The 23,994-nt window shown below is 41.2% G+C and overlaps 1 protein-coding gene and 1 long non-coding RNA gene across 10 annotated transcripts in view; one reads left to right on the forward strand and one right to left on the reverse strand.

Moving 5' to 3' along the window:
• Tshr (thyroid stimulating hormone receptor) overlaps nucleotides 1-23,994 on the reverse strand; it is a 110,150-nt gene that overhangs the window by 28,178 nt on the left and 57,978 nt on the right. For 6 of the 8 annotated variants that reach the window (XM_076921479.1, XM_076921478.1, XM_076921480.1 and 3 more), the window contains exons 2-7: nucleotides 19,441-19,512; nucleotides 15,576-15,650; nucleotides 11,355-11,429; nucleotides 9,077-9,151; nucleotides 6,545-6,622; nucleotides 4,515-4,583 (exon numbers count right to left, since the gene is read on the reverse strand). In XM_076921479.1, the coding sequence (XP_076777594.1) occupies nucleotides 4,515-4,583; nucleotides 6,545-6,622; nucleotides 9,077-9,151; nucleotides 11,355-11,429; nucleotides 15,576-15,650; nucleotides 19,441-19,512 (444 nt within the window). The remainder of the gene's footprint in view (nucleotides 1-4,514; nucleotides 4,584-6,544; nucleotides 6,623-9,076; nucleotides 9,152-11,354; nucleotides 11,430-15,575; nucleotides 15,651-19,440; nucleotides 19,513-23,994) is intronic. The other 2 variants (XM_076921482.1, XM_076921483.1) reach the window with 1 other exon arrangement.
• LOC143436902 (uncharacterized) lies at nucleotides 1,569-18,483 on the forward strand. Of its 2 annotated transcripts, XR_013106662.1 has the most exons (5): nucleotides 1,569-1,922; nucleotides 8,135-8,211; nucleotides 9,997-10,245; nucleotides 11,721-11,909; nucleotides 15,979-18,483. It is a non-coding gene; the product is annotated as an uncharacterized LOC143436902 (long non-coding RNA). The 2 variants fall into 2 exon arrangements; XR_013106663.1 differs by lacking the exon at nucleotides 8,135-8,211 and having other exon boundaries at nucleotides 1,570-1,922.

Consider the following 23,994-nt stretch of genomic DNA (forward strand, 5'->3'; position numbering starts at 1 on the left):
TTTTTTGAAACAGGGTCTTACTATGAAGCCCTGGATGATGACCTTGGATTCATGATCCTCCTTCCACATCTGACAGTTTTCAAGGGCCGCCTCTTTTAGCTTTGAATCTTGGGTTCTGACTTCTCTTTGCAGCTTCTACCAGAAGCTAAGGGTGAGGCATTACAGACACGGACGCTTTAACACGCAGGAAGGAAGTGCTTTCACTAATCTCATTCACCGTGCTATTTTCTGGGAATGCCAGTTTAGCTTTCTTGATCATAACTTATCCCCGTACGGTGCTGTACACATTGGCTTAGGTAACTCAGTCACAAAGCTGGTAAACCAGACGGGAGCCTGTTCTAGACAATGACTATTTTATGTGAGGCTGATAATAGAGGATGGACACAAAGAGGGTTCAAAAGGTTAGGAGGACTTGTCAGAAGTGACGAGAGGAGAGATTTCCTAAAAGTCGGGGTTGATAATGTGATAGGAAGGGCTTCCAAGAAAGCCTTAATAGTTCCTTCAAAAGTAAAACAGATGCCGCTAGCTCTGTCTGCTTAATGACTCTTCATTATTTGCGTGGACTCTGCCTCTTTGAGAACCTGGAGAAGAAATTAAGCTTTTTTTTTTTCCTACAAAACGGTTGTCAGTTTTTCCACATTTCAATACTTGAGTATGTGTACTCTGACTGAAAACGATGTATCTCACAGTCAGGGGAGAAAAATGGGGTTGGAAAAATGAAAATAGCAAGGAGCTGGGGGAAAAGCATTCAACTGACAGGCTCAGCATTATGGCTCGTGCACGCGCGCGTGCGTGTGTGTGTGTATGTGTGTGTGTGTGTGAGAGAGAGAGAGAGAGAGAGAGAGAGACAGAGACAGAGACAGAGACAGAAACAGAGAGACAGACAGAGAGAGAGAGAGAGACAGAGACAGAGACAGAAACAGAGAGACAGACAGAGAGAGACAGAGAGAGACAGAGAGAGAGAGAGGTTCAAGTTCTCTTGGACTCGCTTTTTAAACATTTCTTTTTTGAGACTTATTTATTTTATGCATTTGAATGTTTTTCCTGCATGTGTGTCTGTGTGCCATGTGCATCCAGTGCCTACAGAGGTCAAAAGAGGGGTTCAGATCACTTGGAACTGGCATTACAGACCGCTGCGAGCTGCTGTGTAGATGCTGCGAATTGAACCTGGGTCCTCTACAAGAGCAGATGGTGCTCTTAACCACTGAGGTATCTCTCCAGCCCCTGGATGTATTTTCAATAGGACAATTCACAGATAGGACAGGTTGTATTCAACAGTTGGAGAGATCAGTAACACAGAGAGGGGTGTAGTGTACTGTGTAGTGTACTGTGTAGTGTACTGTGGTGAGGACATTTGCTGGTCCTCTTGAACTGTGTTCTCTGGGGGAGTTTAAGGACCTGTTTTAGTTCCAATATAGAATTTCAGCTCATTCCTTTGTAATTCCTTTAGGGGAAACTAGGGTTGGCACCTGGTTATGGTGTGACACTCACCTGGGATTAGGTCTGTGGAGAGCCATGTTTTTGTTTGTTTGTTTTTGTTTTCCACTCGGCTCCTGTTATTCAGAAAAACGCTAGGGCTCCAGCACCCAGTCCTTTCGTTAATCTAAAGTGAAGCTGGACTGCTTTGTAGAAGTCTTGTCGGTTTCAGAAACTGGGGCACTTGTTTATCAACAGTGACAGGTGAGAAAGCGCTCAAGATTGCAGGAGGCAGAGGGGACAGCCAACCTTGGAGCATATCCTACAAGCTGTTCAAATACTTATCCCGTGAGAAATAGCAGTCTACTTAATCCCATAATCTTCTCTGCCGTCATCTTTTCCCAGTGGCTCCGGGCTGTGGTGAATTGCTTCTAATCAGCTAATGTGTGGTGCTAATTAGCACATGATTTGTGTTGACTTCTATGCTCATAACGATTACTGCCTGGGTAAGTCCTTAACACAGCCAAGTTGGGTTCATTTATTTATTTTGGGTCCAGATGTTTACTTCTAGCTAGAAGCTGAACAACTAGAATTCAACAAGAGAAAATTCATCTCAGAGACTCAGACACTGTGGGTGAAGCAACTCAGCTCTGGAAGACTGTGTAAAGAGCCAGTGGAGGGGTCCAGAGAAGGAACAGGTGCCCTAGCTTATGGTTGAGAGCAGCTCAAGTTTTCTTTGAGCGAGGATACTCCTATTAGGTGATCTGTCATCTGAGTGATGGCAATGGACTTGGCTCTCTGTGAAACCACAGGGCTAGGAGTTATCCCCCATTTGCTATGATTTTCACAAACTTTTAACCAAGGAGGGAATTGCTGCTGCTGCTGCTGCTGCTGCTGCTGCTGCTGCTGCTGCTGCTGCTGCTGCTGCTGCTGCTGCTGCTGTGACTTCAGTGCTGGTCCTCAGTGTGGATTCGTCCAACTTGGCCATGATAATATTTCTCAGTCACACTAAAACAATGGGTGTAACTGAGGTCAGATCTGATAATTGTAGTGCATGAGGTAGATGATTGCTGTTTTGGATAACAAATTATTTCAACTAGAACCTAGAGGTATCTAAACACAGTTCTAGAGAGGTTATGCTATTTACAATCTTTGAACCATGTTAGGAAAATTATTATAGATGATTAATGCGTTTTTCTTAGTTTAGAAACCCAGTAAAGATGGAGCTATGTTACAAAATACAATGTGAGGAGGGTCTAGAGAGATGGCCAGGGCTAAGAGCACATTTGATGCAAGCGTGACTCCTGGAGTTTGATTCCTGGAACGCAGATAAAGGCCTGGAGTGGTGGTACATGTGTAATCCCAGCATTTCTACACTGGGATCAGAGGTAGAGATATTAAGTTGAAGACCTGAAGCTTGTGGGCCAGCTAGCTTGGAGTGACTGCTTTCAAATCAAAGGAGAAAATATTTGGTGGTGTTTTCATAATATTAAATGCTGATCTTTAAATACCATGGGATAACTTTAGAGAGAATCATGCTGATTTCTCCAAGGAAGGAGACCAACATCTTTGCATATTCTGCACTTGTGTATTTTCTAATAGATGCACATTTTGAATTGGATACATTTCTTCCTAACATACTTTGATCGTTGGTGTAGCTGGCTTTGTACGGACTCCACAAGAATGTAATTTTTATTGCGAGCAGGAATTACATTGCTTTTGATTCTCTTTGTTTTGCTAGTGGCTAGCACAGTGTCTTGTGTGTTGTAGGCCCTCACTGGCTACACTGAGAAGTAAATGAAGGACTGTGTAAGATTAGTGCAATTGGTCTTTCCAGTTCTGTAAATTTGAAGTGCAAGGATTTATATATCCTGTATCCTGTATCCTGTATCCTGTATCCTGTGGTGCCTTTCAGAGCTTCCCCTGTAATTATATTAAAGAAATGAATAAAGTCAAGCCGTAACAACCCTTGTTTTACCAAATACCCAAGTGAATGATACTCTAACCCTTCCTCTCATAGAGACCAGAAGGAAGCCCAAAAGGCTGGACAAGAGCTAGATTTCAACTCTATATGGTGTAGAGAACCTTGCCTAACGAGAAGGAACCCGGTACTCATTTTAAAATGGAACCATTCCAGAAGCCAGTACTTAATAATGATAACCAGAATATCAGTCCAAAGCAATTAATCTCCACATGTGTTCTTTTCTTCCTGGCCCCTCTGTGTTTAGTTGTATAGCTATTTTAAAAGTCAGTCCATGGGCTACAGCCTCAGCATCATGAAAGGGTGTGTTAGAAATACAGACTCTCACAGCCCAGCTCAAGTCGACAGATCAGCATCTGTATTGCACAAGATCCCTTGATGGCTTGCATGCCTAATAGTGTTTGAGAAGCAAAGTGGTACACAGCACATTTAGACTCATAAGGTCTTTCAGGTTTCACAGTCAGCAACTATGTAAGGAATGTTTTAAGGAAGAGAGGGATGCAATGTCAAGTAATGCACAGCTTTAATTGTATCATTGGGGAGACAGAGGCAAGCGGATCTCTTTAAGTTCAAGGCCAGCCTTGTCTATATAACTAGTTCCATGACAGCCAGGGTTACATAGCAAGACACTATTTAAAAAAAAAAAAAAACTATTGTAAGATAAATAAAATATAAGTCTGTTTTGTTTGTTTCGTTGGTTTGGCCATTTGGGTATTATTTATCTTTAGAAAAGAAAAAACATGTCAAAACAGAATGCATCACTTTTTGAAAGCATCTTTGGGTGCAAAGATAGTCTTTTACTTCATGTACTAGTAGATTAACATTTACACATACACACACACACACACACACACACACACACACACACACACACCCCTATAAGATAACTGATGGTGATGGTGTACATCTCCATTTTATTGAGAATGAGAGTTTTGGGGTGTAGACCTGGGGCCAACATTAAGCATCCACGTCAGATGGCACTTGTCAAGTTCCTTTAGCATTACTTCCAAGGCTTGAGATACTTAAAATAGATCTCAACAGAATTCAGACCCTCTGGACAGCCCTGGGAGTAAGATGTGGGGAATGGTGACAGTTACCATGGTTACCCTAAACTTACACAGCATCCAGCTTTGTTCCATTGAAAGCATGTCCTTGGATTGAAGTAAATCCATTGTTGTACAGTTTCCTAAAATCAAGAGAAGAGAGAGAGAGGGGAAAAAACCAATGGCCATGTAGTTCAGTGGTAGAGTACTTGCTTAGCATATGTAAGGCCCTGGCTCACTGAAGTCCCCGAACTAAATAAATAAGTAAATAAAGCAGATCGCCTGTGAGATATGTGTCGTTCATTTTTTTTTTCTGTTTCAATAGTTGGCTTTCATCACTTTAGTATCAAAAATGTGCATCAAATTTCTCATGTCATTCATTTGCATTCCTCAGGAAAACTGTAGCATATGCCTCGTTTGGGACATAAGATGTTTCCTGGTTTGAAGCTTCATTCTCTAGTCTTGGGTGTCAGTAAGTCAGCTTTTCCTCAAATGCAGACTTAGAAGAACAAAGGTTTGCAAAAGATTTCTAAAAAGTTTTATTATGATTAGTGTGTGTGTATGTGTGTGTGTGTGTGTGTGTGTGTGTACATATGAATGCAGGTATCCATAGAGGTCAGAAGAAGGCATTAGCTCTCCTGGAGCTGAGTTGCAGGCAGTTTTGAGCTGCCCGATGTGGTTACTGGGAACCAAGCTCAGGTCTTCTGCAAGATCAATAAGCACTGTTAACTGCTGAGCCATCTCTCTAGCCCCCAGGATTTTTTTTTTTTTTCAATGAGGGTATATTAAAGGGAAGAGCGCTTCAGGTGACAGTTAAGCTTGTGTCAACCCTGGAGGCATGGCAGCAGTTTTTATAGATGACCACTTGAGAAGCCATTCATCTGAATGCATAGATTATTATTTTTTTTGAACTTAAAATGTTATTTTACCTTCTTTCAAAAATTTCTACTTATCTTCAGAGTTTATCATAAGGCAAATGCTTAATGGTTGTAGGAATTGGGCCTCATCGAAGAATCTAAGACGGCAGATAGATCATGCCTTTTGGTGATAAGTTTTTGAACATTTTAACAGGCAATGCTTCTGCAGCTAATTAATTTTTCTACCTAGGTTCCCAGGGGCCAGCCTGAAAGGTTACCACCCACGATTCCTAGTGAAGTCACTGAGTCATGGGTGACTTGCCGAGAACTTGTTAGTCTAAACTCAGGATCCTTGACTCAGATATAATTCTTCTCACCTACCAAAACCGCGCACCTCTGCAGGAGAAGGGACCCCAGTCTTTGGAACACTAAGATATGTGGTTATTGGTGGTTATTGGCATAAAGAGGCAACAGCCATGACCAGAGCAGCAGGCACTGCCTCCTAAGGAATTCCTAGGGACAGGTGTGGGAGAATTTCAATAATAATGTAATAATAATAATCTATGACATGTGCACTCGATAAACTCGATAAACTTGATAAACAAAGGATTCTCCAAGTTTGCAACCGGGCTTGGTCCTGTCACTTAATAGCTGAGACTGTCACATCCTCTTCCATCCTGCTTTTTTAACCTCTAGGAATAATGATGTTCATACTTCAGTATAAGTTGCTAGGGAGACCGAGGCACTGTAGCTAATACTGATGAATGCTTAAAAGATGACCGCGTTGATGGAGAATTCTAAAATTTGGGTTTCTTCTAGCTAATTGTAAGAAACTGAGAAGTAATCGGTTTTGTTGCTGGTGGTGTATATTTTGTTTTGTCTCTTCTTTTCTTTTAGTGGATATTTTCTTTATTTACATTTCAAATGTTACCTATCTCCTTTCTGGGTTTCCCCTCTGGAAACCCCCTATGCCATCCCCCCTCCCACTGCTTCCAAACTCAGACACATTTTTAGTGGGGGCAAAAACCATGACAGTAGCCTTAGATAAAATTCAGGTACTGCCAGGCAGTGGTGGCACATGCCTTTAATCCCAGCACTTGGGAGGCAAAGGCAGGTGGATTTCTGAGTTCGAGGCGGGCCTGGTCTACAGAGTGAGTTCCAGGACAGCCAGGACTACACAGAGAAACCCTGTCTCGACCCCCCCCGCCCCCCCAAAAAATCTGTTGAGAGTGAAACTGGATACTCACAGGGTCAAAGTTTCGTTGCACAGTCCCTGGAATGCGTTTTCAGGGACTGAAGTCATGTAAGGGTTGTCTGTGATTTCGCTGCAAGAGAAAGCAATGAAAACTGTTGAGAAAAGAATGCTGGAAGTGGGTTCTTGTTGTGATTCAAGGAACCAGCCACAACACATCTCAGTTTTAGCTGCTCCTTTGACCCGATTCTGATCACTGGTGGTCACAGGCGGTGGTAAGAGCTGTTCTAGATGGATACACATTCAGAGTGGAGCATGCGTCAAGCAAACAAGTTCCACAGTGAGCTGAGGTCTCTGCCTCACTCCTTATCGTGAAGCAGATGGAGCTGAGAGACTTCTGAATCTGTAACACTCTGTCCATAACAACGAGAATTTTCTATGTCAACAGAAGGATCAGGGGGAAGGGATCGATGGATTTCATTTCATGAGTAGCATTAGAATGTCCTCTATTTGCAAAACACTGCCAACCAGGTGCTCCCAGAGGACTGCTGCTTATGTTTAACCTTAGTTTATCTGTAGCAAAGAGACATAGCCATATTCCCGCCCCCCTCTGCCTCCGGGAAAAAATAATAAGAGTTTGCAGCATGCTAGGTAGTGGTGGTGCCTTTGATCTAAGCACTAGGGAGGCAGAGGCAGGTAGGTCTCTGAGTTTGAGACCAGTCTGGTATATATAGAGAGCTCCAGGACTGCCAGGGCTACCCAGAGAAACCCTGTCTTGAAAAAACAAAACAAAACAAAACAAAACAAAACCACAAAGAAACAGAAAACTTGCAGCTAATTATTCTACACTTTGCTGATTATGCAGTGTGAATTCAACCTTTCCAATTCTTCCGTTTCCATACTTTTTTATTTGTATGATTAGGTAAGACAACTGGTTTGACTGATGCTTTTGGAAAGAAGCCTTAGAATCGATCTAAAGCATGGCCCTTGACTCTCTGTGGGGCTCGGATCACACACTCATTGTCTGGTTCTTGGCTTCACTGTTTGTTGAAAAGGAAACCAGTAACTTCCCTTTATGCCTTGCAAGGTAACGGTTGAGTGGAGCAGGAAGAGTGGAAATATGAAAAATAAAATGAAAATTTGAAATTATGAAAAATAAGCTATTCTTGTTATCAGCAGTCCCCTCTCCATTCAGTCATTCCCCTCAGAAATCATTTAATCATTTAAAAATCAAATGCAGGTGGCAAAGCCTCCGAGTCAGTTCTGTGGGTAAAGGCATTTGCTGTCAGACCTGACAACCCGAGTTCAACTCTGAGAATCTATCCCTGAGTGCTGTCTTCTGACCTCCACACATGTACACTAAACAAATTAAACATTTAATGTAAAACACGAACTAAAATAGGCTAGGAATTGTCCTGAATGAGATGGGGAGACCCTCCCTGAATATGGGTGGCGCCATTTCAGGGCCTGAATTCTAAGTCACATAAGAGCAGAGGAAGCTTACTGAGTTGTAAGCAACCAAGGATGTGTCTATTGGCTCTTGGCTCTTGACTGTGGCTGTGATGTGACCCGATGCTTTGACTACCCTGAAATGATGGTCTGTAACTTGGAACTGTAGTCAAATAAACCATCTCTTTCTCCCCAGTGCCTTGTGCCTATGGAAGTCAGATGAGGGAACTGGATCCCCTGGAACTGGAGTTAGAAACCATTGTGAGCCGCCATGTAAGTGCTAAGAGCCGAACTTGGGTCCTCCTCAAGAGTAGCAAGTGCTCTTAACCTCTGAGCCATCTCTCTAGCCCCCACTCTCTGTTGTCTTTTGACAACAGAGAAGAAGTTAGAAGAACTCAAATAATTGGCTTTTTTCCCAGTCTCTCGAATCCTTCTACCCCAATTCTTTCTTGAACCCTATCTTAGTTAGGGTTAATATTGCTGTCATGAAACCCCATGACTAAAGAAATTTGGGGAGGAAAGGGTTTGTTCAGCTTACACTTCTACCTGACGGTTCATCATCAAAAGAAGTCAGGACAGGAACTCAGTTGGAGCAAGGACCTGGAGGCAGGAGCTGAGCTGAGTTCATGGAGGGGGCTGCTTACTGACTTGCTCCTCATGGTTTGCTCACTCTGTTTTTTTATAGAACCCAGGACCACCAACCCAGGGATGGCTCTACCCACAGTGGACTGGGCCCTCGCTATCAATCACTAATTAAGAGAATGCCTTATAGGCCTGCCTAAAACCTGATTTTATGGAGGGATTTTTTTTTAAATTGAGGTTCCCTTCTCTCAGATGACTTTAGCTTTTGTCAAGCTGGCATACAACTAGCCAGCACAGACCCATTTCAACCTAGCGTCCTATTCCCATTGTCCTACGAGAACTGTTTTTGTCAGAATAACCAGTGACCCACAGTTAGTAAACTGTCCCCACCTTTCACTCATCCCTCACTCCATCCTTCAGCACAATTACCCTGCCCACTGCTCTCTCTTGGAATCGTTTGCTTTTCCTGGCTTCTGCTAGTTCCCATGAACTGCACCCCAATTCTTGTCAGAGGGTAAAGAAAATATACCAAATACTCCATGTTGAGCATACTTACAGTATAAAGAATACATCCGTGGAATAAATTTTGGTCAAGTCAGGGAATATTCTAAGTCCAGTATTGAAAATGCCACTATATTGAAAAAGAAGAAGAAACGAAAGTTTCAGGTCACAAAATCAAGACCTAGGAAGTATACTGGAATGGCTGCAGGCACAAGTTCCAAGCCCTCCACTCAATATGGTGTGACTGTGGCATGTGCTAACACTAGAATAGACTGATATTCTTTCAAAGCATAATAGCTTAATCCAGCCGATACTAGTGCTGCCTAGAATTCTCTCTGAATCATATGAACAAAGTGAGAGTCCTAGAAACAGGAGAGGAAGTGACAAGGGAAGGAGGAGGAGGAGGCAGGAGGAAGAGGAAAGAGAAAGATTTTCCTGTTTTAGTTTGGAAAACATTGTATGTGTGTGTTGGGGGATGGGCTGTAAAAGGCCAATGGAGGAAGAACACATGACTATTCAACTCAAAGTCAGCTTTCCATTTTTAAACTCTACACTGTGGCATGGAGGTCAGATGAGGGAATAGGATCCCCTGGTACTGGAGTTAGAAACCATGGTTCGAGGTTTGTCTGGTCTATATGGTGAGTTCTAGGACAGCTGGGGCTATCAGCTGGGACTATGTAGAGAGACTCCGTCCTGTCCACATCCCCCTGGAAATCTTCTTTATATTGCATCATTATTTTGCTAAGAATCTCTTGTTTGCGGTAGTGACCCATGACTATACAGCAGTGGTCATTTAAAGAACATGTCCAGAAAGGAAGGAAAATTTGAAAGACAATAGCTTCTCCTTTCAAAATTTATGCCATCAAGGGAAAAATATGTCAAGACACAAAGATGTTCAAAATATAACATGAACACAAAAGTTGAGATGCTCCTAACGTCTCCAGGATTTAATAACGTGTTTTTTTTTTTTTTCAGCTACAAGAACATAGCTAGTGGGAATAGAGCAAGTTTGAAAGGTTTGCCTTGGAGGGCGACAGACTTAGACCCTACCCAGCTCTTCTAGCACAAAGCCCCCTCATGTTTCACTGATACATGTTCAAAACCAAATTCAGTCTTGGAGTCCTTCTGAAGAGGAAGTGGTTGGATTGCAGAGGCAGCAGGAGCCAGAGAACTCAAAAGAAGTAAATGGGATTATTCAGAAGCGACAGAAGGGACATCCTGAAGGTGTGTATGAGACATGACAATAGTTCAGTTGTGGCTGGGGGTTCATGAGAAAGAGTAGGGGTAAAAAAAAAAAAAAGCCAAAGAGCAAAGTGGAGGCCGGAAATGTACAGTTAGTGAGACTTGTATCATCACCTCACTTCTCTCCCAAAACCACTAAATGAGTCCATTTCTTCTTTGATGTCCCCTCTAATTACCTGATTGACCATCTGCTGAGATGAAAGAAAGTCCATAAAAGGGTTGACTGCCTTGTCCCACAAGATACCTTTCAATCACAGATGCCATCACTCTTGGCATCTCCCACTCCCACCCTTTCAGAGTGGGCTGTTATAGTTTTCCCTAATGAGCCATGTGGTTCCATGCTTCTGTCTCTATCATGGCACCCTGTCCCTCTGCCTGCCCCTTCTACCATTGTCCCTGTACTTCCCGAGTAAAGTGTATTCATCCTTAAAGATTTGCCTCACAGACTATATGTGGGGTATACTTTTATTTTAAAAGCCAGAAAAGAAGTGCACGAAATGGTAATTGTGATTATTTCTAGGCACAGGGATTAAGGTTGGTTTTTAAATCTTCATTATACTGTGGGTTTTTTTTTTTTTTGTCTTCTAAATTTTAAAACTGCGTTTGTGCAGGAGAGCAGATTCTTGCAGCTTGTGTCCAAGAGGGCCTTGGGTCAGATATGTACAGCCACTGGAGCTATTTTTTCTGTAGTGCCTATTATGTGTTAAGATGGAACAGAACCAAAATGTCCTCTGCTCTAATGGAGTTGATGGCCAGTTCATAAGGCATTAAGTACTAAAGCCACGTGGAGTGTGTCCTTTCCGATTCGAGGCTTTGCTTTTTTGAAATTTCTAATACTCTTTTTGTCAACAAATAAAAATAAATTATATAAATATAAACACAAACATAAATAAAGAAATAAACATAGACAACATAAACACAAATAAACATAATATAAACAATATAAATAATGTAACTATATGTATTATTTCCAAACAAAATTGACCAATTGGTTCTCAGGATTTTGTTTTGTCCATACTTAAAGACTATAACACACACACACACACACACACACACACACACCACATAATAAAGAAGGAGTCAGTACTTACAGAAACTTGAGCAAGGGGAGCTCTGTTAAGGCGTCAGGGTCTATGTAAGTTAAGCTTCTGGTGTTTCGGATTTCTCTGTAAGAGTTATGAGAGCTCTGTCAGCAAAACACACCCCTTCCCTTTTCACTAAAGAGAAATCATGATTAACAAAAGTTCACAAAAAGACTAAGATGTCTTCATGTGGTAGGACAGGGACTTTGTGTCGTTAACTACAGATCCCTAGCTCCTCCCAGACAGATTGCCCCTCTTGCAAACATGGGGTTGCTCTCGGTCCACTTGAATTTATGGACTCCCTTCTTCTGAACTGAACTCTCAAAGTTTCCTTAGCTTTTTGTTTCTTTCTTCTCTTCCCCTCTTTCTTTTTAGATTTTGGTAGAAAGGAAAACCCTTCCAGTGGTCTGGAGAGCAGCTGGGGTCAGAGGACAGACGTGTGTATATTAACAGGAGCCAGCGATGTTGCTATGACAAACGAGCACTGGAATGAGGGGGGTCAGTGAATCCTGACAGATGACAGCATTGCAAGAAGGGTCAAGAGTCTGTTAATTACAATTGCAGGTACAAGGGACACAGTAAGCCTAAATGGCTCACTTGGGTTTATTTCGTGATGCCAATAACGGAAGGCTTCAGTATATGTGTTGTGAGCTCACATGAGCGTTTATAACATATTATAACCTAAATATTATATTTAGGTTCATACATTCACTGATCAAAATATGCAGTTAACATTAGTCACATGCAGCTTACTAGTGACAAGCATTAGACATGGGCTGGCACTGGTTAAGTTAAAAATATTTAGCATGCACAGATTGGCTAGAGGACATTCACAGCACTCCTGATACTACGTGGAAAGTAAGAACCCACTGAGGCCTGGAATCTTTCTTTCTGTGGATGGCCTCTGCGGCTTGGCCGCTAAGGGCACTGTGTCTAGTCACCCATGCTATTATTTGGAAAGCTTAAAATCTGGTCTTTGTAATTTTAAAGCGCCCTTGTTCAAGGATAATTTGCATTCCACAAAATTCACACATTGTGGGCATATGGTTCATTAATTTTTAGTAAAGTTATTGAATTGGCCGTCATTACAACCCAGTTTTAGTGCACACAGTCTTTGACAACAGTAGCATTTGGACATTTGTGGTTTATCTCCACTTCCTCCTTTCAGCCAGACCTTTCCCTTTCCCTTTCCCTTTCCCTTTCCCTTTTCCTTTTCCTCCCCCCTCCCCTCCCCCCTCCCCTCCCCTCTCCTCAAAACAACACAAGGAACAAAGGAAGTGCTTGCTCAAGGCCCTTTGTCAGACAACATCCTCAGGTGCTTCAATATGGGAAAGCCGGCAGAAGAGAGAAGCCCTAAGGTGGGCACAGAGGAAGGAGAGGAGTTGAAGACTCAGAGCTTGTCACTCAACAGCTCCTAAGCCATTGATTTCCTGCCTTGTTCTCCTTTGTTTTCACCTGAGTCACTCAGTCAGAGACCAACTCTCAACCCTTCCAGACTGCACTTAAATAGGCCTCTTGCAAGCAATATACAATTGGGTTTTAAAGACTGTTCGGCATGGAGATCTTTGTATTTTAATTAGAACTGAGTCGGTACTGTTATTATTATCGTTTTTTACATGTAATGCAATGATTATTTGGGATTGTGTTTACTATTTGGTCAGGCAATTATTTCTTTTCATTTCTTGCCTCTTTAAACCTTCATTAGGTAATTCTTTCGTCCCTCTCAACTGTTAGCTTGTTGGTTGAGTCACTTTCCCATGGATTATAACTTGATTCATGATTTATAAAAGTCTGATATTAAGTTTTAGCATTGTGCTGGCTAGTTTTTGTTAACTTGATACAAATCTAGCCATATTCGGGAAGAAGGAATCTCATTTGGGGATTTGCCTCTGTCAGGTTTGCCTGTGGGCATCTTTGGGGGTATTTTCTTACCTGGAGGGCTCAGGCCCTGTGAAGAGTGCCTTCCCTAGACAGGTGGGCCTGGCTGGGTAAGAAAGCCATGGAGAGTGAGCTAGTAAGTAGTGCTCCCCTGTGGTTTCTGTTCCCGCCTCAGGGTTCCTGCCTTAACCTGCCTCAGTGATGAACAATAACCCGTAAGCCTAATAAACACTATTCTCCCTTGAGTTGTTTTTGGTTAGTTATTATGGTTATCACAGCAGCAGAGAAGCAACTGAGACAACCACTTAGATAATCTGAGAACTCTAGAACCTTTTAATATGATATTATTCATAACCTCTCCATTTTTTGATATTATGTATTTTAATTCTATGTATAGAGGCATTCCTTATTTTGCATTGTGCTCATATGGACGAAGATCAGTTATTGTGATCTAGTTAAATAACTAGCTTTATTAACAGTTTCAAACGGAGTTATAGAATGTTAGCTAGGTATTTATCGTAGACATCATTGGATAGATTACAGATGGGAATCATATAGTAGGCGATCAATCACATCGCTGTTTCAGTCACTGGTAATTGTCACAGTTGTTTACTCACAAACAATGAAGAATACGATGTTGCTTACGAGCTTCTGAGTAACGGATTGGTATGACACGAGTTAACCAAAACAGTGAATTGACAGACAAAGGTGAACATTCAGGGCCTAGTTGTAATGGTGGCGTGTAGCTGTAATCCCAGCACAAGAGGCACATGTTCAAGACCAGCCTGTAGTACATAGTGAATTCTTCACCAGCTTGGATTACACGGTGAGACTCTATTTCACCCTCTCCCCGCCACCCCCTACCCATTCTACCTCAGAACAAGGCATGCTGTCTTATGCCTGTAATCTCAACATTAAGGAGAATGAGGCAGGAGGATTGCTGTGATCTAGCTTGAGCTATAAGGATGAGACTTGATCTCAGAATCTTAAACCAAACTAAACCTAACCAAGCCAAGCCAAACCAAACCAAACCAAACCAAACCAAACCAAACCAAACCAAACCAAACCTAACCAGAACAACCATCAAAAACCTCCCAACCTGCACCAACCCCATTGAAAACAAAAGAAATTCTTGCAGATCATTTATTGCATCAACAGAAAGAGGGTTGAAGACCAGCATCCAGACCCAGAATTTGCCAAGACACTGGAAACATGCTTGCCTATAACTCATACAACGAAGACAAAACCGGGCAGTTGCAGTTTAAACTTCTTAACATTCTTTTTGTTTGTTTGTTTGGTTTTTCGACACAGGGTTTCTCTGTGTAGTCCTGGCTGTCCTAGAATTCACTATGTAGACCAGGCTGGCCTCGAACTCAGAAATCCGCCTGCCTCTGCCTCCCAAGTGCTGGGATTAAAGGTGTGCACCACCACTGCCGGGCGCAGTTTAAACTTCTTAATATGGTTTTATAAACCTAAGATAGGCTGTAATTCTAGATATTTTGATGCTTAAAATTGTGCATTCAATCAATATTAGATTTATCTACTTTCCTTATATCTGTAACAGTGAGAGAAAACTTAAAGTTTTGACAAAGATTTTAAATGTCACAAAGTATTCAAACTTTTCTCATTGATATTGGATTGGGTTTTTTGTTTGTTTATATTTTATTTTGTTTTGTTTTAGTTTCAGTCTGTAGGATGGCGGGCTTCTGTGCAGAACATGGATTGCCTGTATTTTAAACCCCACTGGTTTTGTTTTGTATAGTTTAAATCTCTCTCTTTTTTAAAAGATTTATTTATTTATATGTATATGAATACACTATTGCTGTCTTCAGATACACAAGAAAAGGGCATCAGATCCCATTACAGATGGTTATGAGCCATCATGTGGTTGCTGGGAATTGAACTCAGGACCTCTGGAAGAGCAGTCAGTGCTCTTAACCACTGAGCCATCCCTCCAGCCCTAAATCTCTTTATATTTACCTTCACACTTGCCGTCTCTGCTGCCGTTCATTTTCTTCTGTACAGAATGTATGTCCAAATGGGGACCGTCTTTCTGTTTCCCAATTATTCCCTATAGCAGTTCTTTTACTTTGAGTCTAACCCTTGACAAATCCTTAATAAATGTCTTTGTGGGTCTGGTGTGATGGCTCAGCCTCTGAGGGCACTTGCTACCAAGTCTGTTGACCTGAGTTCAGTCCCCAAACCTACCCAGTGAAAAAGAAAGAACTGACTTCCACACGCCATGTTCTGACATGCACATCCCACACCACACACACACACACACAAACATGAAAACGTATTTTAAATGGTGTCTGCCATTTGGGTCTATTTTGTACTGTTTCTTGTACTTACATGTGAGTCATTTTACTCAAATTGTAGAAAGAATGTGGTTCCAGCCGCTGCAGAGTCGCATCTATAGATAAGTAGCTGAACATTATTAAAAAAAAAAAAATAAGGCAAAGTAGAAAGTTAGCAACGAGCTCCCAATGCTCTCTTTCATTTCAGCATCCCGGTAGGCTAGGCTGGCTGGCCAGCTATCTCCAAACATTCATCTGTTTCCATTTCCAGAGGTCTGGGGTTTATGTGTGTGCCACCACTCATGGCTTGAAAACATACTAATTTTTTATATATAGATTCTTTATTGGGGCCTTTTCAAATAATAGACCATACACAAACTATCTAACTATATATATATATATATTTTCAGATCTCACTGTGTCTAAAATTCCCCAATCTTTGTTTTATACCTCTACAGGTCTCATGTGTCTCTTTCTTCAGGAACTTTCTGCCAGCTTCCTTGAAAAGGTTAACGTTCCCATGGTACAAATTCAAAGCACCAAGAATGTTTCTTTCATGAATCATCACACTGCACTTTTCTAGTTCTTTGGTTTGCATTTAATTTACACCATGTCATTAGACTGTAAGTTATTTATTGTGGAGTGTTGCGTCTGCTTTGGACCATTGACTTATGCATGTCTTGTATAGTTCTGTGCATTAAGCTGACTCAGGAAATCCATGCTTAGCGGATACATAAATGAATAGATAAGTAGATGCGTTACCCAAAATAGCAAAACCAGAATGCATCCGAAAAGAACATGGGAATAAATAAGAAAAATGTAATTTTCAAAAAGTTGAAGAGAAAAATCACATTTCCCTAGCAGAACATTCCAGAGGGTGTTGAAGGTCATGATGATGAAATATTCTGAGAATATTTTTTTATATTCTAAGACACTGGGCCTTTTGCTGGACTTCACAGTCAATGTTAACAATACATCCTGAGTCACTTAAGACTTAAGACTGCTAGCCTTCTGTGTGCTCAGCCTGTTTGTTTAACCTGCTTTTAAGAGGACAATGTTACAGTCAACCTCACTTGCCTTGGATTTCCCATGTAATCAGCTTTTACAACCCAAGCTAATGGCTAGCTGTAACCTTAAATTATGTACTCTTTCATGCCCATGTCCCTTAGCAATGCACGTGTATCATTTGTTGAGAGCAGCAAATACGGAAGTTAAAAGCGACTTTCTAAAATCTACCAGAAAGGTTGAAAACATCTATTTATGAGTCTTGGTTGATAAACAATGCTTGTTATCTGGGTCAGTTGGGAACTGTTGGAGCCAGGGACATAATACCTTGTAAAACTCTGTTAAAGATTTTTGTAAAGTCTCCCATTCCTTTCTCATGTGATGCTTTCTGTGCTTTCAATAAAGACACAGTGAAGCCTTTTGTGAGGAATAGACACACAATCTACAAACACACACACACACCACACAGAGGGAGAGAGGAAAGAGAGAGGAGAGAGAGAGAGAGGCACACAGGAATGGGGGACAGGGAGAGGCACGGGGCAGGGACAGGGGGACAGGAAGAGGGGCAGGGGCAGGGAGGATGGGGGAAGAGGGACATGGGGACAGGGACAAGGGACAGGGGAGATGAGGGACAGAGACAGAGACAGACAGATTCACCAGATAGTTCAGACAGATTAAGACTCATACAACAGATAGAGGACAGAAAACACAGGAGAATGAAATAGACACTTCAAATCTGAACTCTTAGTGACATGGCTCCAAGGGGATGTGCTTTTGTTTCTTTCTTTAATGTGACACAATGCATTATTGGTAACACAGAGTTAATCACTGATGCATTTAAACCATGCAGACCACATTCTCTCTTAGACCTGTCTTCTCGATTTTAAATGAAACAGAAAAGTCAGGATTTCTCTTGAAATCATTAAGCAAAGCATCATTCAAGGTTTTAGGTACTAAAAGAGGGAAGAAGAGAGATGCCTCTTTACAGGAGCAGTTGTGAATCTGTATGTGAACGATCTTGTTTCAGATAGTTTTATTAGAGTCTTTCTCGTAATGAGAACATTACACACAGATCCAACGACCCTCATCTACTGAGAGGCATGTCTATGCCATCTGGGAAAATAAATGGTTTGTGAAGCCCTAACAGAGATTCCCACCCCTGAACATACATGAACAAGCTAGAAACATACATGTTCAAGACCCATCTTAGGATCATTGATTCACGGTTATGAGGGCCAAGCACTTACGTTTTTCAAAAGCTCCCGTGGTGATTATAACTGAATGACATTCTTCATAAGAGGAGCTGTAGTTGTTAGACTCTGGATATCCTTTTTGACAGGGTTGTTTGTCACTATTCTGGTGCCCCTATAGTATTTATTCTATAAACAGACAGCCTTTGATTCATCCGGTTTTTCGACCATTTGTCCTTCGTGGCTAAGCAGCAATATGTAAATTGTTTTGATCCAAACACCATCTCAGAACACATTTTATAGGATCAATTTACTGTTTGGGGACCTTACAGAATTTGTCATGGATGGAAGTGGAGCAAGATTCATGCCAAAGGCCAACAACTTACTTCCCTATGTTTATCTCACAGCCCTTGTCCCACACTCCCTACTGAATTCTCAGAGATGACAACTGACTGAACTAAAGTTCTGCTTCCACTAGCCTCAGATGCTTGTTATAGCTTAAATTACGTACTGTTCCATGCCTCAATCCAGGATAACACATGTGTGTCATTTGCTGAAAGTATCAAATACAGAAGTTGAAAGCAACTTCCTAAAAACCTACTATAAAAGTTAAAAGCATCCATTTATGCATATTGGTCAATAAACAATGATTATTTTGTTGAACTGTTTGTTGTCTGGGTCAGCTGGGATTAACTGGTTGGTGATTCGATCCTTGCCAATCTCTGCTAAAGATTTCTGTAAAGTATTCCATGTCTTTCCTGTGTGATGATTTTTATGCTATTTAATAAATGCAGAGAAAAGCACTTTGTGGGAGGAGAGAGACACATACGGCCACATAACAGAACACACACACACACACATACACACACACACACACACACAGAGAGAGAGAGAGAGAGAGAGAGAGAGAGAGAGAGAGAGACAAGAGAGACGAGAGAGACAGACAGAGACAGAGACACAGAGAGAGACAGAGACACAGGGACACAGACAGACAGACAGACTCACAAGATAGCCTCCAAGCAGTCACAAATGCAGACTCAAACAACACATAGAGGCTGGAAGACACAGGGAACATGAAGTAGAGAATTGAAATCTGGACTTGCTCTTGGTGAAATGGGCCAAGAAGGATGTGTTTTTATTTCTTTACTTAATGGGACACCAACATATCATTGGTGACTCAGAGTCAATTACTAATGTGTATGAACCCACGCACAGGCAATGGTTGCTGGCCCAATGGGCAAATGCTTCTTTTCATCTGTCTGCATACTGCGTTTCCATTTTTAAGGCTTAGAATTGTTTTTAACTTGTTTTTAAGCAAGGGAAATCTGAAATGATTTGGCTTCGCTTGTGACGAAATGCCAAATGTTTGCACTGTATTACTGGTGAAAGCGAATCCATAAAAATCTAGGATGGCTGGATAAGGAAGAGATGCATAACTGTCTGCGGATTCTTAGTGTATCCTATGATATGCTAAAATACACAAAAACGGTGAGCTTGACATGACCACACAAATTTAAACTTGCATTAGCTATAAAGGGTCCTATGGGGATCAGAAAGTCAATATGTAACTTAGCAGATAAGTACTATTTAAATAAAAATTTTGGATACGTAAAAATGCAAACATCTTAGGCAAGGACAGTACCAACTGCTTTTCTTGACAGTACACACTGAGATAGACGTGCGTCACTACTGCAAAGTTCTCTGTATGTTCAAATAATTACTTACATCCTGGAAATATTGGGCAGACTCGAAAACGCAAGACTGGGAATGGTCTTCAGGTGAGTTTCGATGAGCTTCCTAAGGAGATGACAGTCACACGGTTAGAGTTCTCATCATTTGGTCTCTTAAAATTACTCACCTTAATTTCAAAGAACACCTCATCAGAAGCATAGTGACCTTTCACAGCACAATCAATGACACCGTCATAATGTCTCCTCCGGTGACATCAGAACTGGGAATGTGATTCTGATGTAGAAAACAAATCCCCATACCTCATCTCTGGATTGGCAGTAGCGTGATATACTTTGTCCAACATCATAGTTCATTTGCTCACTGAAAAGGCACATAGTGTGTCCCTAGAGTGTACTCATGAGAAGGCCAGGTCTACAGCAGTAGGGTGGTAAATGCTTTCTCAGAGCTGTAAGCCATCTTTGTTGGAACTGAAAATTGAAGGCATGGCACTCCCCAACTTTCCTTTCTGGGACTCCTCATACATAAGAAAGCATCTTCAAATATTCCAGTATGATTCTTTATCTAGGCCTTCCATTTTTGACTTCTGCTCTTTGTATAGTGATAACTTGAACACAGTCCTACATAGAAAAGGGATGTCCAGTGTCCCCACCCACTTTGCAAAAGGACAATGATGTGTCTCCCATTAATCATCCTCCTCTGCATCTGGTTTTGCACCTTGAATATTGGAAATCACACATCAGTTACTTATTACCTTACACATAAATGATAGATTAATACAGTTGCTAGGTAATTTTTCTATGATCTTTATTTCTTTGCTCTTTTCTTCTCCTCCTTTTCTTCCCCTTTTTTTTCTTCTTTTTTCTCCTCCTCCTTCTTTTTTTTTTTTTTTTTTATCTAGGCTTTCATTGGACTGTTTCTTTTGGCAGTACTTGAAAAATATTGGTAACATGCTAAATTAAAACACCTGCAGGCCAAGTTTCTAAAAGGACTACATAGAAGGTAGATAAATGAAAGAGGTAGATTTTTAACCCCTTCTCAACCTCTGAGTATTTGATCACGAAGTCCAATGTTGCTTTAATACTGGGAGATTCATTGTTTGAGTGGCTACCTTAATTTAGCTGTGTGGTGTTTTTATTTGTGTGTTCCTTACAACAATGTGATCTTTATTATTAAAGAAAAAAAAAGAAAAGAAATTCAGATCCCATAAATTCACTTTACTTGAAGTTACATCCCCCTCACCGGGCTGATTAAAAGCTTATTGATGCAGATCCAGGATTCTGGAGTTAAAAAGATAGGAGAACAACTTGTTCTATTAAAATCTCTGGGCAAAAATGAGGCCATGCAGAAAGAAAACAAGGGATAATATGTGCACCTGTTGGGACTTATGAAAAGAGATTGAGTTTCGGGAATCCAAAGGTGGTCTTATAGAGCTTGCAGGTAATGTGGTCCTAAACTGCATCTTTCACTGACTATAAATTAAGGACACTTGGCCTTAATTTATTCAAAGGAGAGAAATAGATCAGGTTTGGTGGTGTACACTTATGATTCTGGTACTCAGGAAGTTGGGGGAAGGACAGTTGTGAGTCTCAGCCTAGCCTGGGTTACATAGTGAGTTCTGCCTCAAAATAATAATAATACAAAATGAGATTTTTTTGAAAAAGTAAATAATATATGTCAAATTAAATAGAAAGTTAGAATAAAATTAAAATGGTTTCTAGCAGATGAGGAACAGACATAGCATATACACAAAATTTAAATATATTTTCAATTAAAACTCAAATAGTATTTGTACACTTTCCTGGAGGGAGGAAGAGAAGGAGGGTGGGAAAAAAGAAGAGAGAGAGAGGGGGAGAATTATAAATTATATGTACCTGACTGTGAGTTTATGTGCACTATGTATATGCAGGAACCTGTTGAGGCCTGAAGAGTGTATTGGATCCCCTGGAACTAGAGTTACAGATGGTTATGTGGGTGTTGGGAACTGAACCTGGATCCTTTGCAAGAGCAGCCGATGCTTCTAACTGCTGATCTGTCTCTCCAGACACCTAATTCCTGTTTCTTAAAGTCTTTCCTTTTTTCAAACACAAAACCTTATATGCACCTCGAATCTGAACAGGCTATTCTTTCTTTGTGTGTCTGTCCGCCTCCAACTGTTTCTGTCTGACTCTCTTTTACTGACACCCATCGTTGTACACACAGACTTAAGATCAATACACATCACAGACTTAAGATCACTTGTCTTAGTAACCATAAAATATGTCCAATAAATCTTCAAGGAGAATGAACAGAGAGGGTGCCAGCCATCTTAGCATAAAATGAAATTAAATAGCTTATTTGTTGGGTGAATTTCATGTAGTGATGATCATAACGCAGACTGATTTTAATAAGTGAAGTGTCAGAGAATGAGAAATGATCGCCGACAGTGGAATTCAACCACAGTCTAACTTACAAGGTTAGATTTTTCTTTTTTTTCTTTTTTGCTGTGCACATTCATAGTCGTGTGTAGGCGAAATACAAAAGCACCTCTGCAGCCCAGGTTTGGATTCATTTACTCTTAGTGTAAATGGTCTTGGTTCCTCTAAAACTCACCCCATGTCTGCATACCCTCTGCTCTCTTGTCTAATTTGATGTGTTTAGTCTGACAAACTCCAATAAACGCTTTGGAGGAGTGCTTCCTAATGGATAGGTAGGCATTTGCATCTCTTAAAATAATGCCTAAACAATGTCCATACAGATCTCATATTAGGGTTTTTCTCTTAATGAGACAAGCCCAGAGACGAAGCTGTCCCCTGTTCTAAGTTACTGGCCTGTACTGAGTTGTTCCATACTGTGGGACACTTGCTTTGGGCTGTGCCTTGCCCTGGCTCCACTTTGCAAATACAGGGGTAAGGTGACTGTGCATCCTGATTGTGCAAATAAACAGTCACCCCTGTTCAGAATGAGTCATGAGGCAGAGGCTAACTTATTCACACAAGTTAAAAAAAAATTACCCCTTTTTACATGTTAGAAGTACACTGGTAACACATATCAGAAAAGCCAGGTCCGTGAACTTACTGAATACACCAGATATAATCTCTCGCTTATGACTATAAAAGGGGTGCCCTGAGAATGAGTCATAAGGGACACTGACTTGTCACCTAGTTCCTTGTGAACCTTATTCAGGACAGTGGCCACAGTAACAGATTGCTGCTTCCATCTCCTGGCTCCAGCTTGAGGGCAGTTTGTTCTGCCTTCACAGAGTGTCCCATTCCAGGACAAGGGTTGAAAATAACCAGAGTCATTGCTGTCTTCACAAAACAAATTACCCTCATAAAGTAGGATAGTTATCTACCACAGTGACACTCACTCCAGAGAAGGACTAACCACCTTCTGGGAACCTGACTGAGCCCCTCTAAGAATAAGGAGTACTTCGTCCCATCTTGCAGAACCAGTGTCTTCATGAGGCTCCTGTTGGTGCCTCAAAGATGAGTTTGGGGTTTGCTGAGCCCCTTTATAGGTTCCCTTTTCCCATGTAGCTACATCGACTAAATCTTTTTTTCTCCAATACTATTCTTGACTACCTGCCATGCTGGGGATAGCTGGCCAAGCCTAGCTTATTGGAACTCCCAGAGGCAAGGCTTTTGATCCACTGATCCAGTAACATTTGGAGTTTGAACTTTGGTCACAGCCTTTTGGTCTCAAATATTTGAAGTGACCAGAACTACAAATATGTTGTATCTCGAGGCTCAAAATGTACATCAAGCACTTTTAAATCTCTTGTCTTTACATTCAGTTCATCTTCCCGGTCTTCTCGGGGACACTAATTCCAAGCCACCTGAACCCATGAGTCCTGAATCAATAATTCCTAATGGCCACAAAAGCCTTTTTACCTTTGTGCTTCTGAGTTTTAACTGATAGGTGGTGGTGGTGGTGGTGGTGGCGGTGGCAAGGTTTATATCTCAAATATCTGCATCTTGTAGATAAAATGCAGAAACAGAAATAAATGGAAAATGACATGGATTGATCTGTAGATTTTGCAGAATAGGCTACAGTTTTAAATGGTCCTTTTGTTTTTGCACCAGCTTTAGGGGAAGGAAATCTGGCTTTGCTAGCAGAGGCAGCTGACTTGTCTCTATGTTCCAAGTAAGAAAGGTCTGTGCAGTTAGATTATTCATAGTGATCTTGCATCTAGGCTTATTTCACTGAAATGTCCTAAGCATATGCGTAAAAATCAGTTTTTTAACATCTTGTTTCTTACAGAAGATAGGTGTTTAGAAGTAAGTTTGGGAACACACACACACACACACACACACACACGAGAGACTATTGCTCCAATTGAAGTGTCTTCACGAGGCAAAACTACTTTTGATCAAGAGGATATACTACTCACACAGGAAGTAAATTTTCTTTCTAATGAAGGTGATGACTGTGTCTTTTCCCCATTTGGCTGCAATCTGACCTCACATTCTTTTGAGATTGGTCAGTTTTAAAAGAATTAGTGCAAAGAAAATGAAGGGTAAAGGGGCTAATCACTTTAATCCTAGCACAGAGCAGGGCCTGTATAAACAAAGTTTTTTTTGCAGGGGTGGTGAGGTGCGGGGGAAGGGG

This window comes from Arvicanthis niloticus, chromosome 23, assembly GCF_011762505.2.
Source record: "Arvicanthis niloticus isolate mArvNil1 chromosome 23, mArvNil1.pat.X, whole genome shotgun sequence".
Taxonomy (NCBI): domain Eukaryota; kingdom Metazoa; phylum Chordata; class Mammalia; order Rodentia; family Muridae; genus Arvicanthis; species Arvicanthis niloticus.